This window comes from Girardinichthys multiradiatus, chromosome 1 (assembly GCF_021462225.1).
Source record: "Girardinichthys multiradiatus isolate DD_20200921_A chromosome 1, DD_fGirMul_XY1, whole genome shotgun sequence".
NCBI classification, from domain to species: domain Eukaryota; kingdom Metazoa; phylum Chordata; class Actinopteri; order Cyprinodontiformes; family Goodeidae; genus Girardinichthys; species Girardinichthys multiradiatus.
In genome coordinates, this window is record NC_061794.1 from 31134035 (window position 1) to 31157111 (window position 23077).

At 39.4% G+C, this 23077-nt stretch overlaps 1 protein-coding gene across 4 annotated transcripts; it reads right to left on the reverse strand.

Annotated features, from left to right (window-relative positions):
- Window positions 1-263: 263 nt before the first annotated feature.
- LOC124869225 (dystroglycan 1-like) lies at window positions 264-22871 on the reverse strand. Of its 4 annotated transcripts, XM_047367010.1 has the most exons (5): window positions 22548-22870; window positions 20872-20952; window positions 12268-12344; window positions 11782-12082; window positions 264-4090 (listed from the first exon to the last, which is right to left on the reverse strand). In XM_047367010.1, the coding sequence occupies exons 3-5, from the start codon at window positions 12300-12302 to the stop codon at window positions 1787-1789; spliced, it is 2640 nt and encodes an 879-aa protein (XP_047222966.1). In that variant the 5' UTR covers window positions 12303-12344; window positions 20872-20952; window positions 22548-22870; the 3' UTR covers window positions 264-1786. The 4 variants fall into 4 exon arrangements, with proteins under 4 accessions (XP_047222966.1, XP_047222960.1, XP_047222962.1 ...); XM_047367004.1 differs by having other exon boundaries at window positions 11782-12344; window positions 22548-22871; XM_047367006.1 differs by lacking the exon at window positions 20872-20952.
- Window positions 22872-23077: the final 206 nt, after the last annotated feature.

The window sequence follows — 23077 nt, forward strand, 5'->3', positions numbered from 1 at the left end:
GGTGTAAATGAGCTTGATTGGACAGCAAACTGGTAAAGACCTGAACATTAGATTTTCATGAGGTGTATGCCATAATTAAACACCTGAAATATATCACTATGTGGATAACTTTTAACTTAAAATATTGCAATGTTAATTTTATGACATTCTATTGTATAAAACTATGCCTGTATTTTGATTAGCAATTTGATGAAACTTCAAAAACAATAAAACATGTTTTTACTTCACACACGTTCCTTAAATAAAGGAGTCGATACACCATATGAGATTTTACAAATAGTATTACATTTTATTAATATATTTTCATAAAACAAGTTTAAGACTGTATCAAAAACTCAGTAAAAACATTAGATTTTTTTAACCATTTTTCTAATGGTGATACTAAATGTACATAATTCACATATTGTCTTGGTTTCTTTGTTCCCATCATGTTACGATAATGCTTTGTTTTTAATCTTTTTTTGTGACGGGCACATAAACAATCTTTTCTACAGTCACAAACTAGAAAAGTTTTATTTTTAAAATGACTGATCATAAATCTAGACATACAAATAAAAAAATGTATGTCCCACTCAGGGCCCCACCAGTTCCCAACTAGGTTTACCAATAAAACATCAACATTATGGAGTTGTTTTATTTCACAGGCACACAAATATGTACATACCCTTTTACCCAATGCCTCACCTTAACCGACAACAAGCACCGCACTGGTAGTGCAACCCCTAGGGGCAGAGTAGTGGTATTACAGTACTCCACACCAACCCAGCCCCGCTCAGCTATTTAAAAAAAAATCAACTGGGTAAAAGACAATGGCTCCACCTTATTGACAGATTTTCTGCCTCTGTGAATCACAGCATTCCAATCGCCCCTTTGTTATTGTTGTAGCAAATCCATAAGAATTGCACTGTGACCACAGACATCACCTTGGCAACCGCAAACCCCGTCCTCTCACAGGTAGCTTTAGTGGCACACATTAAAGAGGAAACATAAATCATATTTAAGCTACGTCTACAACAGGCATGATCAAGTTACGGCCTTTTGTGGTCAAGTACCAGAGGAATCTCAGTCATATGGCGAGTTCAAGGATTCAAAATTCTTGTACCCTTGTATTAATCAAACACTCAGTCATTTCAATTCTGCTCAAGACACATAGTGCAAGGTTTAACAAGAATTTGCATAAGTGCAAAGATTGCATGTTATTATCCAGAGGGATCAAAGTAAAAGAACAGGAAAGATCAATATCTGATAAACAAATCAATTTATGTGTGAATAAAATGTTATGGGTTCAATTTGGCATTTAATGTTTCATACCCTCAAGAAATAACAAATGCAAAATCTTACTAAACCTAGCTGAAGGGCAGATAAGAAGGATTTAGAACTCAAAGATAAACATCGGAAGGGAGAGCCTCGAGTCTGATGTCATAGTGACATCTGCACAAAAGGACCTCAAGTCTGTCCTGCTGCTTTATTATTTTCTATACAATAGAAATAGAGGATCATTGAAGATAAAACTGACTCTTGGCAAAAAGAAGACAAACAAAATAAGATGCAAGAGGTCAAAAGCAGATCTGAAGTACGGGGAAGGAAATTACAAACTGTTCCCAGTCCATTTGTCCATTGACAGTAGCAGAATGTTTTATTCATTATGGTCAGATATATGCTGTTGCTTGCTCTTCTATAAAGTCAAAGCCAGTTCATTGAACACAAGTAGAAGTACTCTTGTTGTAGTTTCTGTGAAGCATCCCTAATGTGGACCAGCTTTTCAAACTGAAAGCTCAGCTGTGTGTTAGGGAGGTACGTAGGGAGGTGGTGACCTGTAGGATGTCATATTCTTGGGGCGTGAGCCTTTTCCCTCAATCGGAACAGTAAAGGGGGGTGGGGGTTGATAAGGTGGGGCATTGGGATCGTCATCCTGATAGACTGAATACTCCTCCAGCAGATCCTGGTTGAGCAGGGTACTGTGGGGGCCAGCCATGTTTGGGTACTCAGGAGGAGGAAGTGGGGGCTTTTCCTCCTGCAGGATAAGAGGGATGCTGGAGGATGGTGGAGACTTGGAATCATCCAGTTCATCAGCGAATATTATAGGAACTCCCTTCTTTATGAAGGTGGCCTGTTCCTCTGTTGTCATTTTTCCTTTGCGTTTCTTGCGGTAGCAGACCATTGCGATGATTCCAGCTATAAGCAACAAGGCTGCCACCACAACAGCAGGGATGACTGTGTGCAGGTAAACATCATCACTGCTCCTGTCACTTGTCCCAGGGGAGGGTGTGGCTGTAGGAAGGGCAGGGATTGGCACCTCTCCTGGTGGAATGAATGTGTAGCTCTGACATTTATTGGTTCCACGAACTGAGATGTTTATGGGCTTAAATTCAGGCTCCATGGCCTTGATGAAGGCTGGCGAAGGTGTTCCTTGATGATCTGAGATTTTCTTGCTGAGAGCAGTGATTTGCTCTTTTGGACAGAGATTCTGCTGAAGGCTGTTGTTGGTCCATTCAACCACAATAGATCCTTTTGTGATGCTCCTCAGGGTCACTGTGCTGGTGTTTCGGTCTCCCAGGGCATAAGCTAGTTTTTTAGTCAAAAGAATCTTATTGTGGACATTTTCGCCTAAAGTTTTTGGATCACCGTGAAAACGAGCAGCAAACACCACTGATGGTTTGTCATTGTTAGTCCAGTGGTTGACTCGAACCTCAAATGCATCCATGATGCTCTTGCCCCCCTTATCCGTGGCCAGCATGAAGTACTCATGATTGCCTGCATGTTCCTTGTCTGGAAGGCCATACAAAAGCTGGATACTGCTGTTGAACTGGATCCATGATGTTTCATTCACAGTTTCTTTGGGGGTCTTCTTTAGTGTCAATCGCAACTTGTCAGTGGTACCATCCTCTCGGTCATAAAATGCATCTGAAGCAATTTTGACCTCGAAGTATGTGCCGACCCATGCCATAACCTGGTCAATGGGGTTGCGGATTTCTGGGTTATGATTCAAGTCTGGGGCAAGAGAAAGAGAGGTTGTACGTCTGGGTGGTTTAGGAGTGGTGGACTTTGGTTCCCGGGGAGCAGGGGTGGAGGTTTTGGGTTTTTTGTTCTTCTTTGTGGTTTTTGGTCTTTTGGTGGTACCTGGTGGCGTTGGTGAAGCAGTGGGTCCCAAAATTGTAGGTCGAGTCATGGTAGGCATGATCGGAATGGTACTCGTAGTTCCCAACACTCTGGTAGGTTGAGGAGGCCCAAAGACAGGTGTATGAGCTATCTGATCTCTGACCCTCAATGTGGGCTTCACTGGTAAAGGCAAAGGTCCTCGGACAGGGGGAGTAGAGTTTTCTGTTGCTGGGGCAATGGAAGGTGAGGTTGGCGTAGGAACAACACGAGAAAGAGGCTCTTGGTTGATAGTGGGGGGAAGCAGGGATGGAACCGGAGTAGGAGTGTTGTACAGCTGCCGCCTGATCCTTTTCACTACATGAGGCTTTTTGTTGACAATATGCCAGCCAACCACTGGGTAACCCAACCTGGCTGACATTGTCCCATCTTTAGCTGAGGACTGCACACTGCTTATGTCAGGGATGTTGGCCTGATCAAGCGCACATCCAACTTTCCATGACAGCAGGGCTCCGTTCTCCACCACTTTCTTTGCATTTCCTGGTCCGGCCATGAAAGCAGACATGTCAAATAAGCGATTGTTTACAACAGGGACCACTCTCATATGCTCCAGAGGCACATGTGAGAATTTCTTCATTAGTCCTAATAAGCTGACTCTCTGTTCGGCAACTATTTTTGTCAAATCAGCGTCCAGTATGACAGTAAGGACAGTGACAGGCTCATCTGAGCCACAGGTGAAAGGCTGTAGGCCACCAATGTCAGACTGCAGAGTGAGGAGAGCCGGCTCAGTGTCAGCCCTTTCTTCTGGGTACACTTCAACTGTGAAGACTGTACTGGGATCCACTTGGCTACTTGTCCCTTCAGTTATTTGCTCCCCTGACACCAAGATATGATATACACCTTTATCTTGCTCCAGCGCCAATCCTCTCAGAGTGCAGCTCCCTTTGTCCCAGTATAGCCAGGAGGGTAAGGTCTCTTTTCCCATCTCAGTGAGCTTAGAGAAAAGAGAAAGACTATTAGCATTTATACAACATGGGTCAGTACTAAAATATAAGTCACTAGTAGCCTTGAATACATGTTTGATCCATTTCTTATCAATCAAGTAGTTAGGAAAGACTATGGATGAAGGTAATAAAATACAATCTTTACTCTACCTCTTAAAAAAAAGTGCTTTTCTTAAAATCGTGGCAGTGGTTTTGTACAATAATCCAAGAAGGGTGTGTGCACATTTTAAGTTTTAATATCATACAAACTCTTATCTTAGGGACCATGTACTGTAATGAAATCTAAATAAAATCTAGTTGTTTTGGAAAATTAGTTGTTAAAAAGTCATAACACCTCAACTTTGTATCTAACATCTCAGAGACAGGACCTTATCCAACAAGGATAAAATGTGCTTTCTTGATTGTTTTGCAAGTACGCTATTAAAAGACTTTAATTTCTTTTCAGGTATTTTTTGTGTCATGTAGAGTGCTATTCATTCTATGTTGTGGTGCTGTCAAAATTTGTACTTTTTAAAGTCTTTTGTTTATTCATGTAGTACATGCTGTACATAAGACGGCTCAAACTATGAATAGTCATGGTCATCAATTTACCATTGTTTCGAGTAGCCACATTTATCAACACCCATTTGCTCAAACACTGGTACTTCTATTGTGAAAATGGTTTTGTGGACTAAACGTAGGACTTTTATCATTATTTTTGCTTCTAGTTTAGATTATTTATGGAATATGAATGTATCTAAATTGTCGAACACAGAGAAAAAAAAAATCCAGAAAAACCCAGGTGATGTTTCTTTTTTGTTTTGATAGAAGGATCTAATTACCGGTATATTTTCTAAAAACAAAACTAATTTGTAACATAAAAAGTGTGTACAATGCAATAACTAAGATGGATTGTTTCATATGAAATGTACTGAATAAATTCCATCTGCTGTTTTATACAGAGTTATCACAGACTGATAGGGAACTTTGATAAGCCACACTGAATTATAAATGTAAAATTGAAATATGTAGGGCATAAGGAACCCCATCATCTGCTACAATCGCACTCCTTCCATTCCTTTCAGCTTATCAAATCTTGCCAAAGATGAACAGGAAGCAGAGTGAGCCCCTATTCATAATAACTGTGTGAGTCATCAATCATCATTTTGAGTCATTACAATGTGACAGGATATCATTCTGTATCACCACTCAGGCCAATCTCATGTCACTCATAAGTCTGACTGTAACAAATTGCAACACAGTCAGCTTCAATGAGCAGTGATACAGTGATCAGAAATGATGGGATAAATGCTATATAGTGCATAACATGTTTTTATGAAGACAGAAAACTCTAGCCAATGTGACAACTATAAAACACAGAAGAGATAGAAGAGTATGAGGAAACATTATTTTTGACAAGCACACGCATCTTCAAAGACACATTTTATTACATTTCTTGAGCCATATTTCAGTTGAACTGAACCTGGTCTGATCCGGAGAGACGGCATCCACCCCACTTTGGAAGAACCATCTCTTCTTTCTAGGAATCTAGCCAAATGTATTAGTTCTGAACCCAGGGTTCAGACCAGGAAGCAGGGTCGTAGTTTAACACTCCTCTCTGCAGCTTCTGTACTGCTACCCACCCATTACCCTATTGAGATGGTGTCTCGCCCACGACCAAAATTGAATAGATTAAAAAATTATCTAAATGGAGTAAATCATGAAAATCTCAAAAATAAACAACTCAGACTGAAAAGAAAAATAAAACAAATATGCCTTACTAAACATAAGATATCTCTCTTCAAAGACTTTGCTAGTTAATGACTTAATTTGTGAAAATCAGATTGATGTACACTGCTCAAATATATAAAGGGAATACTCAAATAACACATCCTAGATCAGAATGAATGAAATATTCTCATTGAATACTTTGTTCTGTACAAAGTTGAATGTGCTGAAAACAAAATCCCACAAAAATCATCAATGGAAATCAAATTTATTAACCAATGGAGGCCTGGTTTTGGAGTCACACACAAAATTAAAGTGGAAAAACACACTAAAGGCTGACCCAACTTTGATGTAATGTCCTTAAAACAAGTCAAAATGAGGCTCAGTATTGTGTGTGGCCTCCACGTGCCTGTATGACCTCCCTACAACACCTGGGCATGCTCCTGATGAGACGGCAGATGGTCTCCTGAGGGATCTCCTCCCAGACCTGGACTAAAGCATCCGCCAACTCCTGAACAGTCTGTGGTGCAACACTGCTTTCATCTGTGAAGAGCACAGGGCTCCAATGGCAAATTTGCCAATCCTGTTCTCTGACAAATGCCAAGCGTCTTGCACGGTGTCGGGCTGTGAGCACTACTGCCATTTGTGGACGTCGGGCCCTCATCCCATCCTCACGTTGTCGGTTTCTAACAGTTTGTGCAGACACATGCGCATTTGTGGCCTGCTGGAGGTCATTTTGCAGGGTTCTGGCAGTGCTCCTCCTGTTCCTCCTTGCACAAAGGCGGAGGTAGCGGTCCTGCTGGTGGGCTGTTGCCCTCCTACGGCCTCCACCACGTCTCCTGGTGTACTTGCCTCTCTCCTGGTAGCGCCTCCAGGCTCTGGAAACTACGCTGACAGACACAGCAAACCTTCTTGCCACGGCTCGCATTGATGTGCCATCCTGGATGAGCTGCACTACTTGAGCCACTTGTGTGGGTTGTAGAGTCTGTCTCATGCTACCACGAGTGTGAAAGCACCACCAACATTCAAAAGTGACTAAAACATCAGCCAGAAAGCATAGGTACTGAGAAGTGGTCTGTGGTCCCCACCTGCAGAACCACTCCTTTATTGAGTGTGTCTTGCTAGTTGTCAAAGATTTCCCTCTGTTGTCTATTCCATTTGCACAACTGTATGTGAAATTGATTGTCAATTAGTGTTGCTTCCTAAGTGGACAGTTTGATTTCACAGAAGTTTGATTTACTTGGAGTTATATTGTGTTGTTTAAGTGTTCCCTTTATTTTTTTGAGCAGTGTATTTTGTCTCACAGAAACCTGGCTGCAGCAAGAGGATTATATTAATATAAATGAGTCAACTCCTAATAATTATTTTAATTTACACATGCCTCCAAAAACTGGGCGATGAGGAGGAGCAGCAGCCATCTTTCAATCCGATTTATTGATTAATCCCAGAAAAATTATTAGCTACAAGTCTTTTGAATATTTAATCCTTAGTTTTCCTCATCCAAATTGCAAAGCACTAAAACTACTTGTTTGTTGTTTTGTACCTTCCACCAGTCTCATACTCTCAATTTTTAGATCAGTTTTCAGACCTTTTTATCTGATTTAGTGTTAAATATAGATAAGGTTATTATATATCTTTAACATTCATGTTGACACTGAAAGTGATGGCATTAAAGGCTTTATTTAGGCCATCTTAAGACTCAATTGGCTTTGCTCAAAACATTAACAAACCTACCCACCTTTGTCTTCATTCACTGGACCTTGTGCTGACATATGGCATTGAGTTTAAAGAAATGACAATATTTCCTCATAACCCTGTCCTGTCTGACCATTTTTAATAACCTTTGAGTTTAATTTAACTGAATACTCCACAACTGAAAAAAACGTTCATCATAGTAGATCATTATCAGACAATGCTGTGACAACCTTTAAAGAATCTGTTCCACTTTTAATTTCCTCATTATCACAAAAACACAGTGGACAGCAATAATTTAGTTTTTTCCCTCTACAAATTCATTCTCTTGTTCATAGTGTTACTTCCTCATTGCGTGGTGCATTAGATAATGCAGCCCCCTTCAAGAATAAGGTAATTATTTATAGGAGGCTAGCTCCTGGTTTAATTCAGAGTTGCGTAATTAAAGCACAATGTTAGAAAATTGGAGAGAAAATGGCGCTCTACACACCTAGAGGATTCCTGCTTAATCTGGAATAATAGTCTACTGTTGTATAAAAAAAAAACACTTTGCCCATGTAGAACAGCTCATTTCTCATAAAAACAAAAACAAAACCAAAGAGCAAAGTGTACCGGAGTCAAATTCCTTGTTTGTATGTACGAACTTGACAATAAAGCTGATTCTGATTATAGAAGAGAACAAGAATAATCCTAGGTTTGTCTTTAGCGCAGTTGCTAAACTTACACAGAGTCATAGCTCTGTTGAGCCATCCATTCTTAGCTCTCAGCAGTCATGACTTTATGAGATTCTTTTAAAATAAAATTGATTCTATTAAAAAGAAAATCTTTGACATACTCCCGAAGATGATTACTTCATCCTCAGCAAGTGAGAACATTGGAAGTAACTGTAGAATCTGATCTGTGTTTGATCCTGTGAAACTTCCTGAGTTATCAGAAATATTAGCTTCATCTAAACCTTCAACTTGTAGGTTAGACCCAATCCCAACCAAATAATTTAAGGAAGTGTTCCCTCTGATTACCAGCCCCATTTTAGATATGATTAATCTATCCTTAGTAAATGGATATGTACCACAGGCTTTTAAGGTAGCTGTAATTAAACCTTTACTTAAGAAACCTTCACTTGATCAAGATGATCTAATAAATTACAGACCTATATTTAATCTTCTGTTCTCATCTAAAATTCTTGAGAAAATAGTTGCTAATCAAATGTGTGAGCATTTACATAGCAATGATTTGTTTGAAGAGTTTCAGTCAGGCTTCAGAGCTCATAATAGCCCTGAAACAGCTCTGCTGAAATTCACTAATGATATTCTCCTAGCCTCAGATAATGGACATGTGTCTGTACTTGTCCTGTTAGATCTCAGTGATGCATTTGATACAGTCAATCACAATATTCTCTTAGAAAGGCTGGAATATGCTGTAGGGATTAGGGAAACAGCACTAGGCTGGTTTAAATCTTATCTGTCTGACAGATTCCAGTTTGTTCATGTAAATGATAATTCATCTTCAAACTCCAGGGTTAATTGTGGAGTACCACAGGGTTCAGTACTTGGGCCAATTCTCTTCACTATATATAGGCTTCCAATAGGTAAAATTATCAGAGAGCATGGGATACATTTTTCTTGTTACGCTGATTATACTTAGCTGTACTTACCCATAAATCCTGATGAGCCCAACCAGTTACATAGACTACATGCACTTCTTGAAGACATAAAAACTTGGATGACTTTAAATTTTCTGCTTCTAAATTCAGACAAGTCAGAAGTTGTTGTCTTTGAAAAAGAAATTGCTTAGTCGATCACTTAACCTGGATGGCATTAAATTGACCTCCGATAATAAAGTAAAAAACCATGGTGATATTTTGGACCAGGACATGTCATTTAAATCCCATATTAAACAGGTTTCTAGGATTTCCTTCTTTCACCTCCGGAACATTGCCAAAATTAGAAATATCCTGTCCAGGAGTGACGCTGAAAATGCATTTATTACTTCAAGACTGGACTATTGTAATTCTTTACTATCAGGATGTCCACAAAATGCAGTTAAAAGCCTTCAGCTGATTCAAAATGCTGCAGCAAGAGTTCTGATGAAAATAAAAAAAAAAGAGATAATATTTCTCCTATTTTAGCTTCCCTTCACTGGCTCCCTGTTAAATTCAGAATAGAATTTAAAATTCTCCTCCTCACATATAAAGCCCTTAATGATCTAACTCCATCATAAATCAGAGATCTGATTGTTCCATACCTTCCTAACAGAGCACTTTGTTCTCAGACTGCAAGTTTATTGGTGGTTCCTAGAGTCTCAAAGTAAAATGGGAGGCAGATCCTTTAGTTATCAGGCTCCTCTCCTGTGGAACCAGCTCCCAGTTTTAGTCAGCGAGGCAGACACCCTGTCTACTTTTAAGGCTAGGCTTAAAACTTTCCTTTTTAATGAAGCTTATAGTTAGAGAGGCTTAGATTATCCTGAGCTATCTCTGTAGTTATGCTACTATAGGCTTAGGCTGCTGGAGGACATAATGACCACTTTTACTCTCTCTGCTACATTCTCAAACTACTCTCCAATTTTGCATTATTTGCTGTTATTTCAGCTTTCAACTTTATCCTCTCTCTCTTTTCTTTTCCTAGAAGCTACACCTGGCCTGACTCCGTTTCTACCTGTAACACCTTCTTGGAGGGGGGCATCATCCAATCTTCTGCTACCAACAACTTGCTACAAAATGCTCACCTCCTACCGTTGATACACTTGGCTCTGTCTTTCAGTGTTTAACCTTATTTTTCTCCTAGACATAGCTACTGACTGAGCTTTTAGTGTGACTAACTGTGTTTGCTCTCTCTCATACTCTAAACTTGAAAACTGGCTCAGAGCTCATCTGTTTTTTCTTCCTAGATGACACCACTAAATGAGCTACATCCATTAACATTTACTTCTCCTTCCCATAGAACGTACGCCTGGATCAGTGCTTCTATGTTCTTTTTGTGTCTCTGCTCTGTTCTCTCAAACCCCCAGTCAGTCGTGGCAGATGGCCGCTCACACTGAGCCTGGTTCTGCTGGAGGTTTCTTCCTGTTAAAAGGACGTTTTTCCCTCTCCACTGTTGCTACATGCATGCTCAGTATGAGGGATTGCTGCAAAGTCAACACCAGTGACTGTCCACTGTCTCTACATGCTCATCCAGGAGGAGTGACTGCTACAAGTCACCGACCCGATGCAATCTGCTGGGTTTCCTCAGATAGAAAAACTTTTAATCCAATTTGAATAAATAACTGAATCTGACTGCACTGTTCGATAGTTAGGATTAATTGGAATGTATGTACCTGACTTGAAATCTGTATGATTCAACTGAATTGACTTAGCCCATTTCATAGTTACCCACCTGTCACACAATGCAACAGGAAAGAAGACTTGCCAATTATTTTTACCTCTGCCTTCCTCCCTCCCTGTTGGATGGAGTAAAGGGAAGTCAGGTTTAGCCTGAACCAGCTCAGTTATTGTTGAGGTGCAAATACACCATTTCTGCTAATTGTGCGACCCCTTCTCTTTTCCAATGATTATCATCAGTCTGATAGAGAGGTACCCCCAATATTTATGGTTTTTAAAATAACAATGGCCACCAGTGGGCTCTACATGGACAAAGTTTATCTGTTTATTATTTGACCTAGTACCCCTACACAATCTCTAACACTCATGAGTTTATTCTAACTTCTAACCCCGCACCATTCCAAACTCTTAGTGAAGTGCCTTGAGACGACATGTGTTGTGAATTGGCGCTATATAAATAAAACTGAATTGGGTTGGATCAAGGCCGGATTGAATTCAAACAGGAAGTGGACCGAGACCATCTCAAAAAGTGGGTCTGGGTCCAGTTGTTTGGTCCACCAAGGGGGGGGGGGGGATATGACTGGTCCATTTAAAGCGGACAAAACGTGACAGGTGTGAATACGTAACTAACTGCTGTCTAGCATGCCAACACTTCCGTTTTAAAAATACCATTTTATTAGTCTTATGTGCTATTGAAATTTTCTGCAAAATTGAAGTTTGAATTCTAATTACCTGGAAGTTATAATCATCAAAACAGAAATAAACACCTAAAATATAAATCTGTGTGTAAATGATATGACTTTTTTTTTTGTGAATATCTCAACATTTTTAATAATGTTCTAATTTATTGAGCTACACTTGCATAAGAGTTCTTCAGTCCCTAACTTATCATCTTAAATAAACACTAGATTTTTTTATATTCTACAAATTATGTTATGTGTGATGACAAGACTTAGGTTTACTTACATGGACATTGCAGGTTGCATGGTCGGGCCCAGGAGGAACCTTCAATTGGAACACCTGACCTACAATTGCCGAGGAATCAGGGATGTTTGTGTGCACTCCACCATTCCTCATAGGAGAATCTGGAATAGCTGTAGGCGGCCCTTCACCAACTGATGATGCTGCAGCCTGGAGCTCAGACATCACAGAGGACTGCATAGAGGCCTCTAGCTCCACAGATATCATGTCCACCAGTGTTTCTTGCTGATCTGGCATGGTGCCCTGGGCCAGGGTTGCCAGAAGCCATAGCACAACAGGGAGAGTCCTGCACAAAGGAAACCTGCTGCTCACTGCATCCCTACAGCTCATGTCTCTTAGTATATAGTGCATATCAAAAGGCCGTTGGGCTGCACAGCAGATGTCTATGAAGAATTGAGAGGGCCACATGCACTGAAGTCCCTTCAATGATACGCTTATAGGTCAGAATCTCTAGTGATTGGCTATGCTCACAAATGCAGCAGTTTCTCTTTTCCGCTGTGATCCATGAAGAGTTCTTTGACAGCCTGTCAGACGTCCATGTCAGCTCGCTGCGAAAAATACACAACACACACATACAAAAAGAAGGAAGAGTAAACATAAAGGAGGAAGCTGCATACGCACATGAAACAATCACTGCAAAAATACATGCAATTCATTTCCTACATGGTAACCCATTTAAAATTTCAACATTTGAGCTGCAAATTATAATTATTAAACAGCATCACATAAATGGTGATAGAGTAGGACATGATGCAACGTTAAGTAATCCTTTTACTGTATCAATAGCTACAATTCTATTCAACTCAAACAATCCAATGCTTTTGCACAGACAAAGAAAGGTTCATAGATCTTAAAAACAAAACCTTCTTTGTAACAAAGTATTTTTTCCTCAAAATACAACTAGAGGCAACAGTTATTAAACCAATTAATTTCCCAGGGAGCCTCATACACATTTCTACAAACCCTGCCAGTAAAGATCTTAAACGACACGTGTTTTTGTTCCAGCATGAAGCACTCCATTGTTGTAGTGATTAAAGCAGTGAACAAGAAAATAATCTAGGTCAAAAGGATTACATGCATAAATGTGAGCCCAAAAACAATTATTTGGAGCAGATCTAAAACAAAATTTTATGTAAAAGTTAAAACAAAGCACATCCACATATAACATGAAGCCCTTAAAAAGATTTGCACTGAGAAAATAGATGGTGACCACACTCAAGATTTTCATCTTTATTGGTCGGGTTAGAAACTCAATCTTTTTCCAATCTGTATATTGTGTCACTTTTACGAGCATTACCAGGTCAAGTTGACCACAACACTCTTCCATGGGAATCTGGTTACAGAGTAAAGAAGTCTCAAAGTTAGCCATTTTTGTGATAAATGAGGTGCTTAAAAATTAAGTCAGAGGAAGTTGATTACAATGAAGCCATTGTCTACATGCCAGCGGTTCCTATTATCTGCAAAAAACGTAGTCTCGAAGCAGATATAATGAAGGTACAACAAAGTAGAGCAAAGTTGTTCCGTTTTATCCTTTTGTGTTTTTAACCCGTTATGGAAAATGCTGAATATGGAACAGATGGCAGCTTTTTGATATCTTTACATATGAGGATCAACATTCTCTTAAACAGAGGTGTCAAACTCCAGTCTTCGAGGGCTGGTGTTCTGCAACCTGGAGATGTGTTCCTGGTCAAACAACCTGAATGAAATGGCTAAATTACCTCCTCAGCATTTAGTCAAGTTCCAAAAGAGTCCTGCTAATGAGCAGAATATTTGATTCAGTTGTGTTAAAGTACAGACACATGTAAGTCCTGTGCACAAGACAACAGCCCATTGAAATCGGATTGTTTTTCCATTTCTTTTAAACACATCTAGACGACAATGTTTTAATTGTAATCTCCATACACAAAACACTGGTAAAAAAACTGGTTAAAAACAATTTACATAAGAACACGGCCTGCTTAAAAAAACTGTTTAGAAAATTAGCACTTTGTTGGAGAACCATCACTACAGGTCCTTCTCAAAAAATTAGCATATTGTGATAAAGTTCATTATTTTCCATAATGTCATGATGAAAATTTAACATTCATATATTTTAGATTCATTGCACACTAACTGAAATATTTCAGGTCTTTTATTGTCTTAATACGGATGATTTTGGCATACAGCTCATGAAAACCCAAAATTCCTATCTCACAAAATTAGCATATCATTAAAAGGGTCTCTAAACGAGCTATGAACCTAATCATCTGAATCAACGAGTTAACTCTAAACACCCGCAAAAGATTCCTGAGGCCTTTAAAACTCCCAGCCTGGTTCATCACTCAAAACCCCAATCATGGGTAAGACTGCCGACCTGACTGCTGTCCAGAAGGCCACTATTGACACCCTCAAGCAAGAGGGTAAGACACAGAAATAAATTTCTGAACGAATAGGCTGTTCCCAGAGTGCTGTATCAAGGCACCTCAGTGGGAAGTCTGTGGGAAAGAAAAAGTGTGGCAGAAAACGCTGCACAACGAGAAGAGGTGACCGGACCCTGAGGAAGATTGTGGAGAAGGGCCGATTCCAGACCTTGGGGGACCTGCGGAAGCAGTGGACTGAGTCTGGAGTAGAAACATCCAGAGCCACCGTGCACAGGCGTGTGCAGGAAATGGGCTACAGGTGCCGCATTCCCCAGACCTGGGCTACAGAGAAGCAGCACTGGACTGTTGCTCAGTGGTCCAAAGTACTTTTTTCAGATGAAAGCAAATTCTGCATGTCATTCGGAAATCAAGGTGCCAGAGTCTGGAGGAAGACTGGGGAGAAGGAAATGCCAAAATGCCAGAAGTCCAGTGTCAAGTACCCACAGTCAGTGATGGTCTGGGGTGCCGTGTCAGCTGCTGGTGTTGGTCCACTGTGTTTTATCAAGGGCAGGGTCAATGCAGCTAGCTATCAGGAGATTTTGGAGCACTTCATGCTTCCATCTGCTGAAAAGCTTTATGGAGATGAAGATTTCGTTTTTCAGCACGACCTGGCACCTGCTCACAGTGCCAAAACCACTGGTAAATGGTTTACTGACCATGGTATCACTGTGCTCAATTGGCCTGCCAACTCTCCTGACCTGAGCCCCATAGAGAATCTGTGGGATATTGTGAAGAGAACGTTGAGAGACTCAAGACCCAACACTCTGGATGAGCTAAAGGCCGCTATCGAAGCATCCTGGGCCTCCATAAGACCTCAGCAGTGCCACAGGCTGATTGCCTCCATGCCACGCCGCATTGAAGCAGTCATTTCTGCAAAAGGATTCCCGACCAAGTATTGAGTGCATAACTGTACATGATTATTTGAAGGTTGACATTTTTTGTATTAAAAACACTTTTCTTTTATTGGTCGGATGAAATATGCTAATTTTGTGAGATAGAAATTTTGGGTTTTCATGAGCTGTATGCCAAAATCATCCATATTAAGACAATAAAAGACCTGAAATATTTCAGTTAGTGTGCAATGAATCTAAAATATATGAATGTTAAATTTTCATCATTACATTATAGAAAATAATTAACTTTATCACAATATGCTAATTTTTTGAGAAGGACCTGTATATTTAAAATAGTTAGCAGCAATACTCTGCAATCCACCATTGTTATTGTTGATTTCTTCTTCCATGTGTTTGTAACTGGTCGGCATCCATTTTGCTGTGTGCATCAAAGTCTACTGGCTACAGTCTTACTGTGCATGTGCCAGGATTTCCCCATACAGTGAAGACTCCGTTTTCCTGTGCATATGACAACGGACATCAGGATGTTTTTAAAACCTTACATTCTGGAACCTTTTAAATCGTGGTGTGCGCTGTTGTGGTTTACACCAATAGAAGCGCAACATTTTCTTCACCATTTTTACTAAAAAACATTCAGAAATTAAGAAAAAAAAAAATCTGAAAAACAAATCAAAACTCATTGGTTCATCTTTAATTATTTGTTAAACCACATACACATTTTACAATTTTATAAGCAATTTTAAGCAATAGCAACCCTCCTTAGCTGCAGCTGTGTCAATGTTCTTTTTTTCCCTCAGTTGTAGCTTTAATTGGGCAAACCTCGGGCTTGGAATTAAAGTCTTACTTCTCTGACCTTGCCAGCTTTAATCCTGAAGCACTCAAATGGGCAGAGGAGGGTCAGCCATTTGCCTAGAATCCCAATGTGTGCCTTGACACAAGACTGTGACATTAAGTGATGCACGTAATGTCTTTGCCTGCTCTAAAATCCTCTAAAGTACAAATCAAACTTTGGAAAAATGTATTAATTACAATCAGATGTTTTCTGTATAAAAGTGTTATGAATATTCTGTGCAACTTTCAACTTGATTCATTCAGTTTTTGACTTAAAAGGTTTTTACAGCCATTGTTATCTTTCAACAGAACACAAAACAAACCCCCAATCTTCTATCTTTGGTAGGTCAGTTTAAACCATAGAAACAGTATTACATAAAATTTACTGTTTTTGAAATCGCAACATTTTGAAACCATTGTATACCTTAATACTGGAAAGCGGTATATGTATAAATGTAAGCTATTAATGCTTAAAATTACCAAGCATAAAAAAGTAGAGACAAACAGAAAACGATATGCCTCCAAAGCAACAGGATATAAATCTAAGTGTCAGATTGGTTTTGTTGTTTTATTAACCTTTGTCATTTCTTATTGATTTCTCTGTGAAAGCTAAAAGTTTATATGTTTTTCCTAAACATGATAATCATTAAATTATTCTCAACCCTAACTAGTATTAACATTATCATTCCAATTGTTGACAGTCGACCATCTCTGGATGAGCTTTGCGATCATAGAAAATTATGCCAAGTACCTGGCAAACAATGTCATACAGTCCAAGCAATACAGAAACCCAACAGCTCATCAAAGTGCATGTAAGCATGTGTATGAACTGTCCATATCAGGAAGATATAAAAATCTATACTAAAACCAAAACAGTTCACAGACGAAGCCATTTTCTAGCGTTTGCCATCTATTCACTAAAGCAAAAAGAACAATGAATCACAACTCCTCTGGCCCATTAACCAAGCTGAGACATGTACCTCATCTGAGATTTTTCATCTTATCTCAATACAGTTCGTTGTATTTCAGCCCCCTCCCCAGCACTTTGTCAATTCATAGTCCAGGAAAAAAAGAAAGCAGTATGCATTTTCTTGAACTGCAGAGAAAATTAAGTGACTGATTCTTTAATAGTGCAGAACATGAAGGCTGAGGAAAAGAGCATAATATGATGCATGATTCATGCAGTCATTTGTGCTCCAAATGTAAAACACAAGCAATAACATGAAAATAGTCTGTGCACATAAGCTACCTTTAATTCAGACAAAGCACCACACCACCTCATGTAGTTGCCACACATGTCAAGGAAAGGAGTGCGGAGGGAAGTACATCAGAGAATTAAAGTATGCACTCCGAGCATGGCCTAAATTTGATTCTGCTCAAAGTCAAAAAGAAAAAGAAAATAAATGTCTCATTAGGAACAGGCTTTTTAACATGCCTTAATGCAGAACTTAACATAAAAATGTTACATTTTAGAAGCCGTGAACATGGATTAAAGTTGAAAATAGTTATCGCTTGATTTATAGGTGAGGTTGAGTATTACTGCTTTTGGTTCCGACTGACAATATGTGCTGTTAAACAACACTGTCTCCAAATCCTTTAACTCTCCTTTCACATTTAACCTAATCCAATCAGACCATTTGTGCGTGTTAAAACCTAAGAATTCCCAAGAAAACTTAAATCTGTTCACTGAAACCACCTCAAATTAAGAAGCTTTAAACAAAACAAGACATCTGAGTGAAACTTTATCGTTGCATGAGCTTTAATAACTGTGCTCCACACAAGATCGAAGTCGTTTACAGTTGTTTTAGTAAATTAGTTCAAGTTAAGACCTCCGCAGAATTTATATTTGGGCGTACCAATTTCCTACATTTGTTGACAATTTCCTACATTTCCCAAACTTTCTGCCATGGCGCCCGACTCAGTGGGAGCCTTTATGATATGATGCATTTTATTGCAACAATTATTCCTTAATATGAAAATTCTGGCTTATTATGATAAAATAATTTTAAGTTCTGATTTTATCCAGGTGTATCCGTAATGAGTAGAGGAAGAAAGTAATAATTAAGCATTGGCTGGTTTTCAAGATCTAGGTATACCGAAGTTTTAATAATCCCCCTTTTCCATCAGTACCTACTCTAATGGACTCAGGTCAGCTCTGAACGATTTACATTTGAGTACCACCTCATTGTGGCCAATAGCAAGGTGGCTCCACATTCCAAAAAAGCAATGTGATGTGCCTTGTAGCGACACAAGCTAGAGGATGTGTGAGGGTAAGCCAACACTACCTAATGATAGCTTGCCATTGAGATCATTTACACAATAAGCGCAGCAAACAACAATTTACCGGTTGAAAATATTAGTTATTAAAATAATACTGGGTAGGGGATGGTGTCACTAGTCAATCAGTAACAAGCAGTCTTCTCATGTGTTTTCAACATGACTCTGAATGGTTGGAACCGCATCCAACCAGGTACTAGTTACAACTAGGTACAGTTTCACATTACCATTACTAATGGAAGAGCCTAAAAATCGAGCCATGCCATGCTGAGTAGGAACTAGTGGGAAAGAGCCATAAGTTACCGCTTTCAGTTCTCCTTTAAAGAGAAAGTTACAGACTGACTGGTGTTCACCACGGCTGTCTGGATCATCAGGTGACAGCTCTACCACTTCCCCAATACCAGTCAACGGGCGGAAGAAAGACTACAACAGTTTTCTCTCTTTTGAAATAAAGACAAATCCTTATATTTGGAAATATTTCAATTCCAGAAGACAAGACTTTATTTTGACACTAAAGGAGGACTACAGATCCCTCTTACTAAAGCAATGGTTTTCTAAAAACCATTAATGGAAAGACATGAGTGGAATGGTTGCCAAGCAGCTGACTGCAGGTTGGCTTCCCCGAGCAAATAGCCTGACTAATTAACCAGTTAATATCAACATGTTAATGCCAGTGTTACTCTATAAAGATCCAAACAGCACAAGGGGAAATTAGTTGGCACAAAAGGCACTACTACAACATATAGGTGTCTACAATTTTGTACACATCTTTGTATCAAAATCCATAATACTTTAGATATGACTGGAACTCTAATAGTCAACGCACTATATTTACTTAGCAGGATGGTTATTTGCTTCTTTACCACTGAAAAAAAGCAATGTCTTCATGTTTACATTTAGGTTTTCATTTCTTCTGGTAATATTGTGATACTGCAAAGTTGTTTTTTTTTTTGTTTTTGTTTTTTTTACACAAGGTTATCATACCCTGCAACTCCCATACCAGCATATGCTTGGTAAACAGGTATTCAAAACAACTGTGCAATCAGGTCAAATGATTGCAAGCAAAAACCACCACACCATGCCAAGTCTGTAAAATGCTTTTAGTAAAATAGTCAAAATAGCGTTTAAGTAACAAGATTTACCAAATGAAAAATGTGTGCTAAAGCACACTGCTGGTTGACAATTTTAGAGCTGTGTGTTAACATAAATTTTTGTCATTATGTTAAGTCTTTATACTGTATGTTTGGTAAACTGTGCAAAGATATGGACTTTAGTATTGGTGATTTCCACACAGAGACCTGTGCTACTGGGGGCACGAAAACGTTTTACAACCATCCATGCACTCTGCAGTTCAACAGTAGTTAAAACTCGAAAACCATCAAAAATAATTAGGCCTCCGATGCACAGTGGCACTCAGGGCCAATTGAATTGACGTAGCACATGCAGCAGCCTCTAGATAGAGCATGAGCTGAATAACAAACATATCCACAAGACAAGGTTGCTTTGCAGTTGGATGTTTCCCTTGTGTTGCCCTCTACTCTGTTCAACACAATAATGAAATATGTGGGGAGAAAACAGAACAACAAAAAAATCCGTCTTTGCTGACTGAAAACAGAACTTGACATGGTGATTTCAGAGCAACTCCCTTTACACAGACTACTGTACACTTATGAATCTCAGCGCTGTATGTCAACAAATCATGTTGGATATGTACAAGAGCTCAGACACTAAATATATTATGAGAAAATTTGCCAATACTGAAGAGCACCACAAGTTTATTGGAGTTAATTGTCTTTGTGTCTTCCCCGACATCTACAAATGATATGTTTTATGCTACCACCCACAAACATTTAAACCAAAAGGTAAATAACTATGTTCATGCCAGTAGGTAAAACTGGATAGAAAGACAGCTGTACAGCCCTTCTAGGATAAAAGCCTAGTGAGCCTGGGGCCTCCTTGCCAAATTGCCTGTTTAAATGCCCAGAGATTTCTTATCAGTGGAATCAACATCAAATAGCAAAAAGCAAGGACACAATCTAAAGTAGGAAAGCTACAAAGTTTGCATGGGTTGGTAACCCACAGCAGGGAATACAAAGGATTTTAAAAAGTTAGTTTTTAAACTGAAGTTTTTCATCATACACTTTCAGCAGTTTTATGTTATTTAAATTAGATGCCAGAAAAGGTGTCAAAATGGACGCAGTTTTCTCCATTTGTGTAGAACATAAAGTAAAGGGCTTCCTCTCCCCTCCCCTACATATGGCTGCCAGTTAGCTGGCTAAAGAAATGTTACTACACTTTTCTAAATTTTTGCCTTTATACAAGTATCATTGTAACAGGGGAAAAAAATTAGAGGGTTAATCGTTTTCATCATCACAATATACAGCAATAGTAATACCATTACATGTGCTCCTAAAATGTTAAATACCGTGATACTGAGGTATCTTGTACCGATCCCTGGCTAGTACAGAAGACTGATAATAGATGTATTGCTGTCAGCTAGACTGCGGATGCCATTTGTATGTTAATCAAATAATTAAAGATTATTTACAATATTCTAACTCCCTCAAGGCAAAAACTAAAAACTAGGGGACAATTCAGCCCTGGATTAGAAAAATATCATTTGAAAGTTTCACATTCCTTTTTGGCAAAACAGTACACAAGATCACATTTAATGTAAATGTTAATATGTTTGTTTTTTTTTTGGCTGTACTTACCATTTTAGTTTTAAATTTCAAGCAGCAGCTCACCGTTTTGGTCAGGTGAGCAGCTACAGGAAGAAGAGGGGCTGAGTGTCTCTGTTGACACAGTTAGTTTAAATGGGAATGGGTCAGCTTATATTGATTTTGAAGCAAATTAGAATCTCTGAATAATTCATTTTTCTTGTTTCGATTATAACAAAATATAGATTATTTTGACAACCTTAGTTGTCAGAAAACTGACATTCATTCTAGATACTTTGAAGGCATCAAATGTGGTTTGTTAAATGTAATCAAATTAGCTTTTTTTTTTTTTAAATAAGCAAATATGATTTTTCTTGACAACTTCTTACAGCTTTCATGGTGGGCAGATATTACTCGCAGATTCTCAGAATTTAAAAACATTGTGGCTACCTTACTTATTAACCCACACACATGCTCTTGGCATTATTTACAACTTATTTTAGGTGTGATTGTTTTAACCAAAAGCCCTTTCTGAAAATGTTGCTATTATTAATCAACCAAAAGCAGCTTTAAGGAGTCACAAAACAACCTGAAAGAGTCAAAATGACTATCAAACTTTAAAAGAAATTACTACACAAGAATAAAGACATTAAAGGAAATATCTGGATAGATTAAAAAAGACTGAAATTGAGACAATACAGAAAAACTTCCAACAGAAAGATGAAAAACAGACTTGTAGATAACTGATTGATACTCAAGAAGAACAAATGTTAGATTTCTTGCGTTCCTTACGGACTGAGCAGGAGGCCTTTCTACAAGTCTGTGTGGTCACTGGCTCATAATCCCTTCGTGTCAATTATAAATCCAACTAATCAATCCTTCTAACATCAGCACAGACACCGTTTCTGCGATTAGAGACAGGAGAAAGAAATCTCGCTCCTAAACAAAACATTGTCACTACTTATATGATCCAGTGTTGCAGAATTGTGATTATGTGTTCGAAGCTGCAGATAATGTGATGAAGCTAGCGTTAGCTCCATAACTAGGCATTAGCTCCTGGGCCCCGCTTCAAGTGGACTCGGTGGAGGAGGCCTTTGTAAATTACAACACCGCCAACGACGTCCAACCTTGATAAATCATTCCTCAGCCTACACCAGGGAAACTCTCGATAAGTCGGTCCAACTACTCCCTAAAACTGCGCAAAGATTAAAATAAGCTAATTCTGTAAGCGACTAGCTGAGAGGTATCCTACATCCTTCCGTTCGAGGCGCAGATATGCACCTGTTTTATTCTAGGCGAAAACGAGCAGCGACTTGCTGCTGGGGCATTCGCCACAGAAACACAAAGCTGTGTCTAAAAACACCGCAGCTTCTTTATCCAGGTCAGGCTGCACTGTTGGAGAATGTTTTAACAAACGCTTCCCTCAAAGTAGCAGCCTGAACAAGGCAGAGTTAATGAGAGTCGGCTTACTTTCAAACACCAAAGTCGGGTAAGAAGCGGACTGAGCCGAGATTCAACTACCGAGGGTTCGGAGGGCTGGGTTGGGGGGCTAACTAACAAGCTAACGCAAACATAGTATAACCGTGACACATATAGCCTTTACCACGTCCTGCCAGCAGTCCAGAGTCCCCTGTAATCCTGTAAATGAGTCCGCTGTGCACACAGAAGAAGGAGAACACACTACACAAAAATATCAAACAAATCCAACAGAGTCCGTATTTTAAACTGACCTTGTTAGCGAGCTAACGTTAGCTAACTCGCGGCGTAATGTTTCCTCTTCCACCCGGAGAGAGCCGCGAAGACTTCCCAAATGCCATTAAACACAGACTGTTCCCCTCAGCGACGCAGGCAGAGAACACCGTTCAAGAAGGAAAATATGTCCATCTGGTTTGGTTAAGCCTACGGATAATTTTCAGCTGTATAGAGTGGTGGAAACCGTAGCTTCCCTCCCTCCGCCGCCGCCGCCGCGCCGCGCTTCTCTCTGTCCGCTTCACAGGTCTACAGGTTGAGGCCAGTGCCGTTAGCAGCCTGACTCCGCCTTCCTTTCACCCGAACAGGAGCAGGTGAAAACGTTACAACTGGAAGCACTCACCTCCTAATTATACTGTAGACAATGCTTTAATTACAGTGCTCGAGCATTACCATGTTGGGTTTTTTTTTTATATTCCCACACTGAGTGACTTAGTTAAAACTGTTTGAACTGATTTAAATGGATCTAGATGAGACAGCCTAAAAGCCTAATCCAGGTAGACTCCTTTGT

Coding starts and splice junctions, on each gene's coding strand:
- LOC124869225 (XM_047367003.1), bottom strand. CDS start 12,204: ATGTGGCCCTCTCAATTCTTCATAGACATCTGCTGTGCAGCCCAACGG. Junction 4,091..11,781: donor ATGCAACCTGCAATGTCCAT/GTAAGTAAACCT, acceptor CTTTTCTCTAAG/CTCACTGAGATGGGAAAAGA.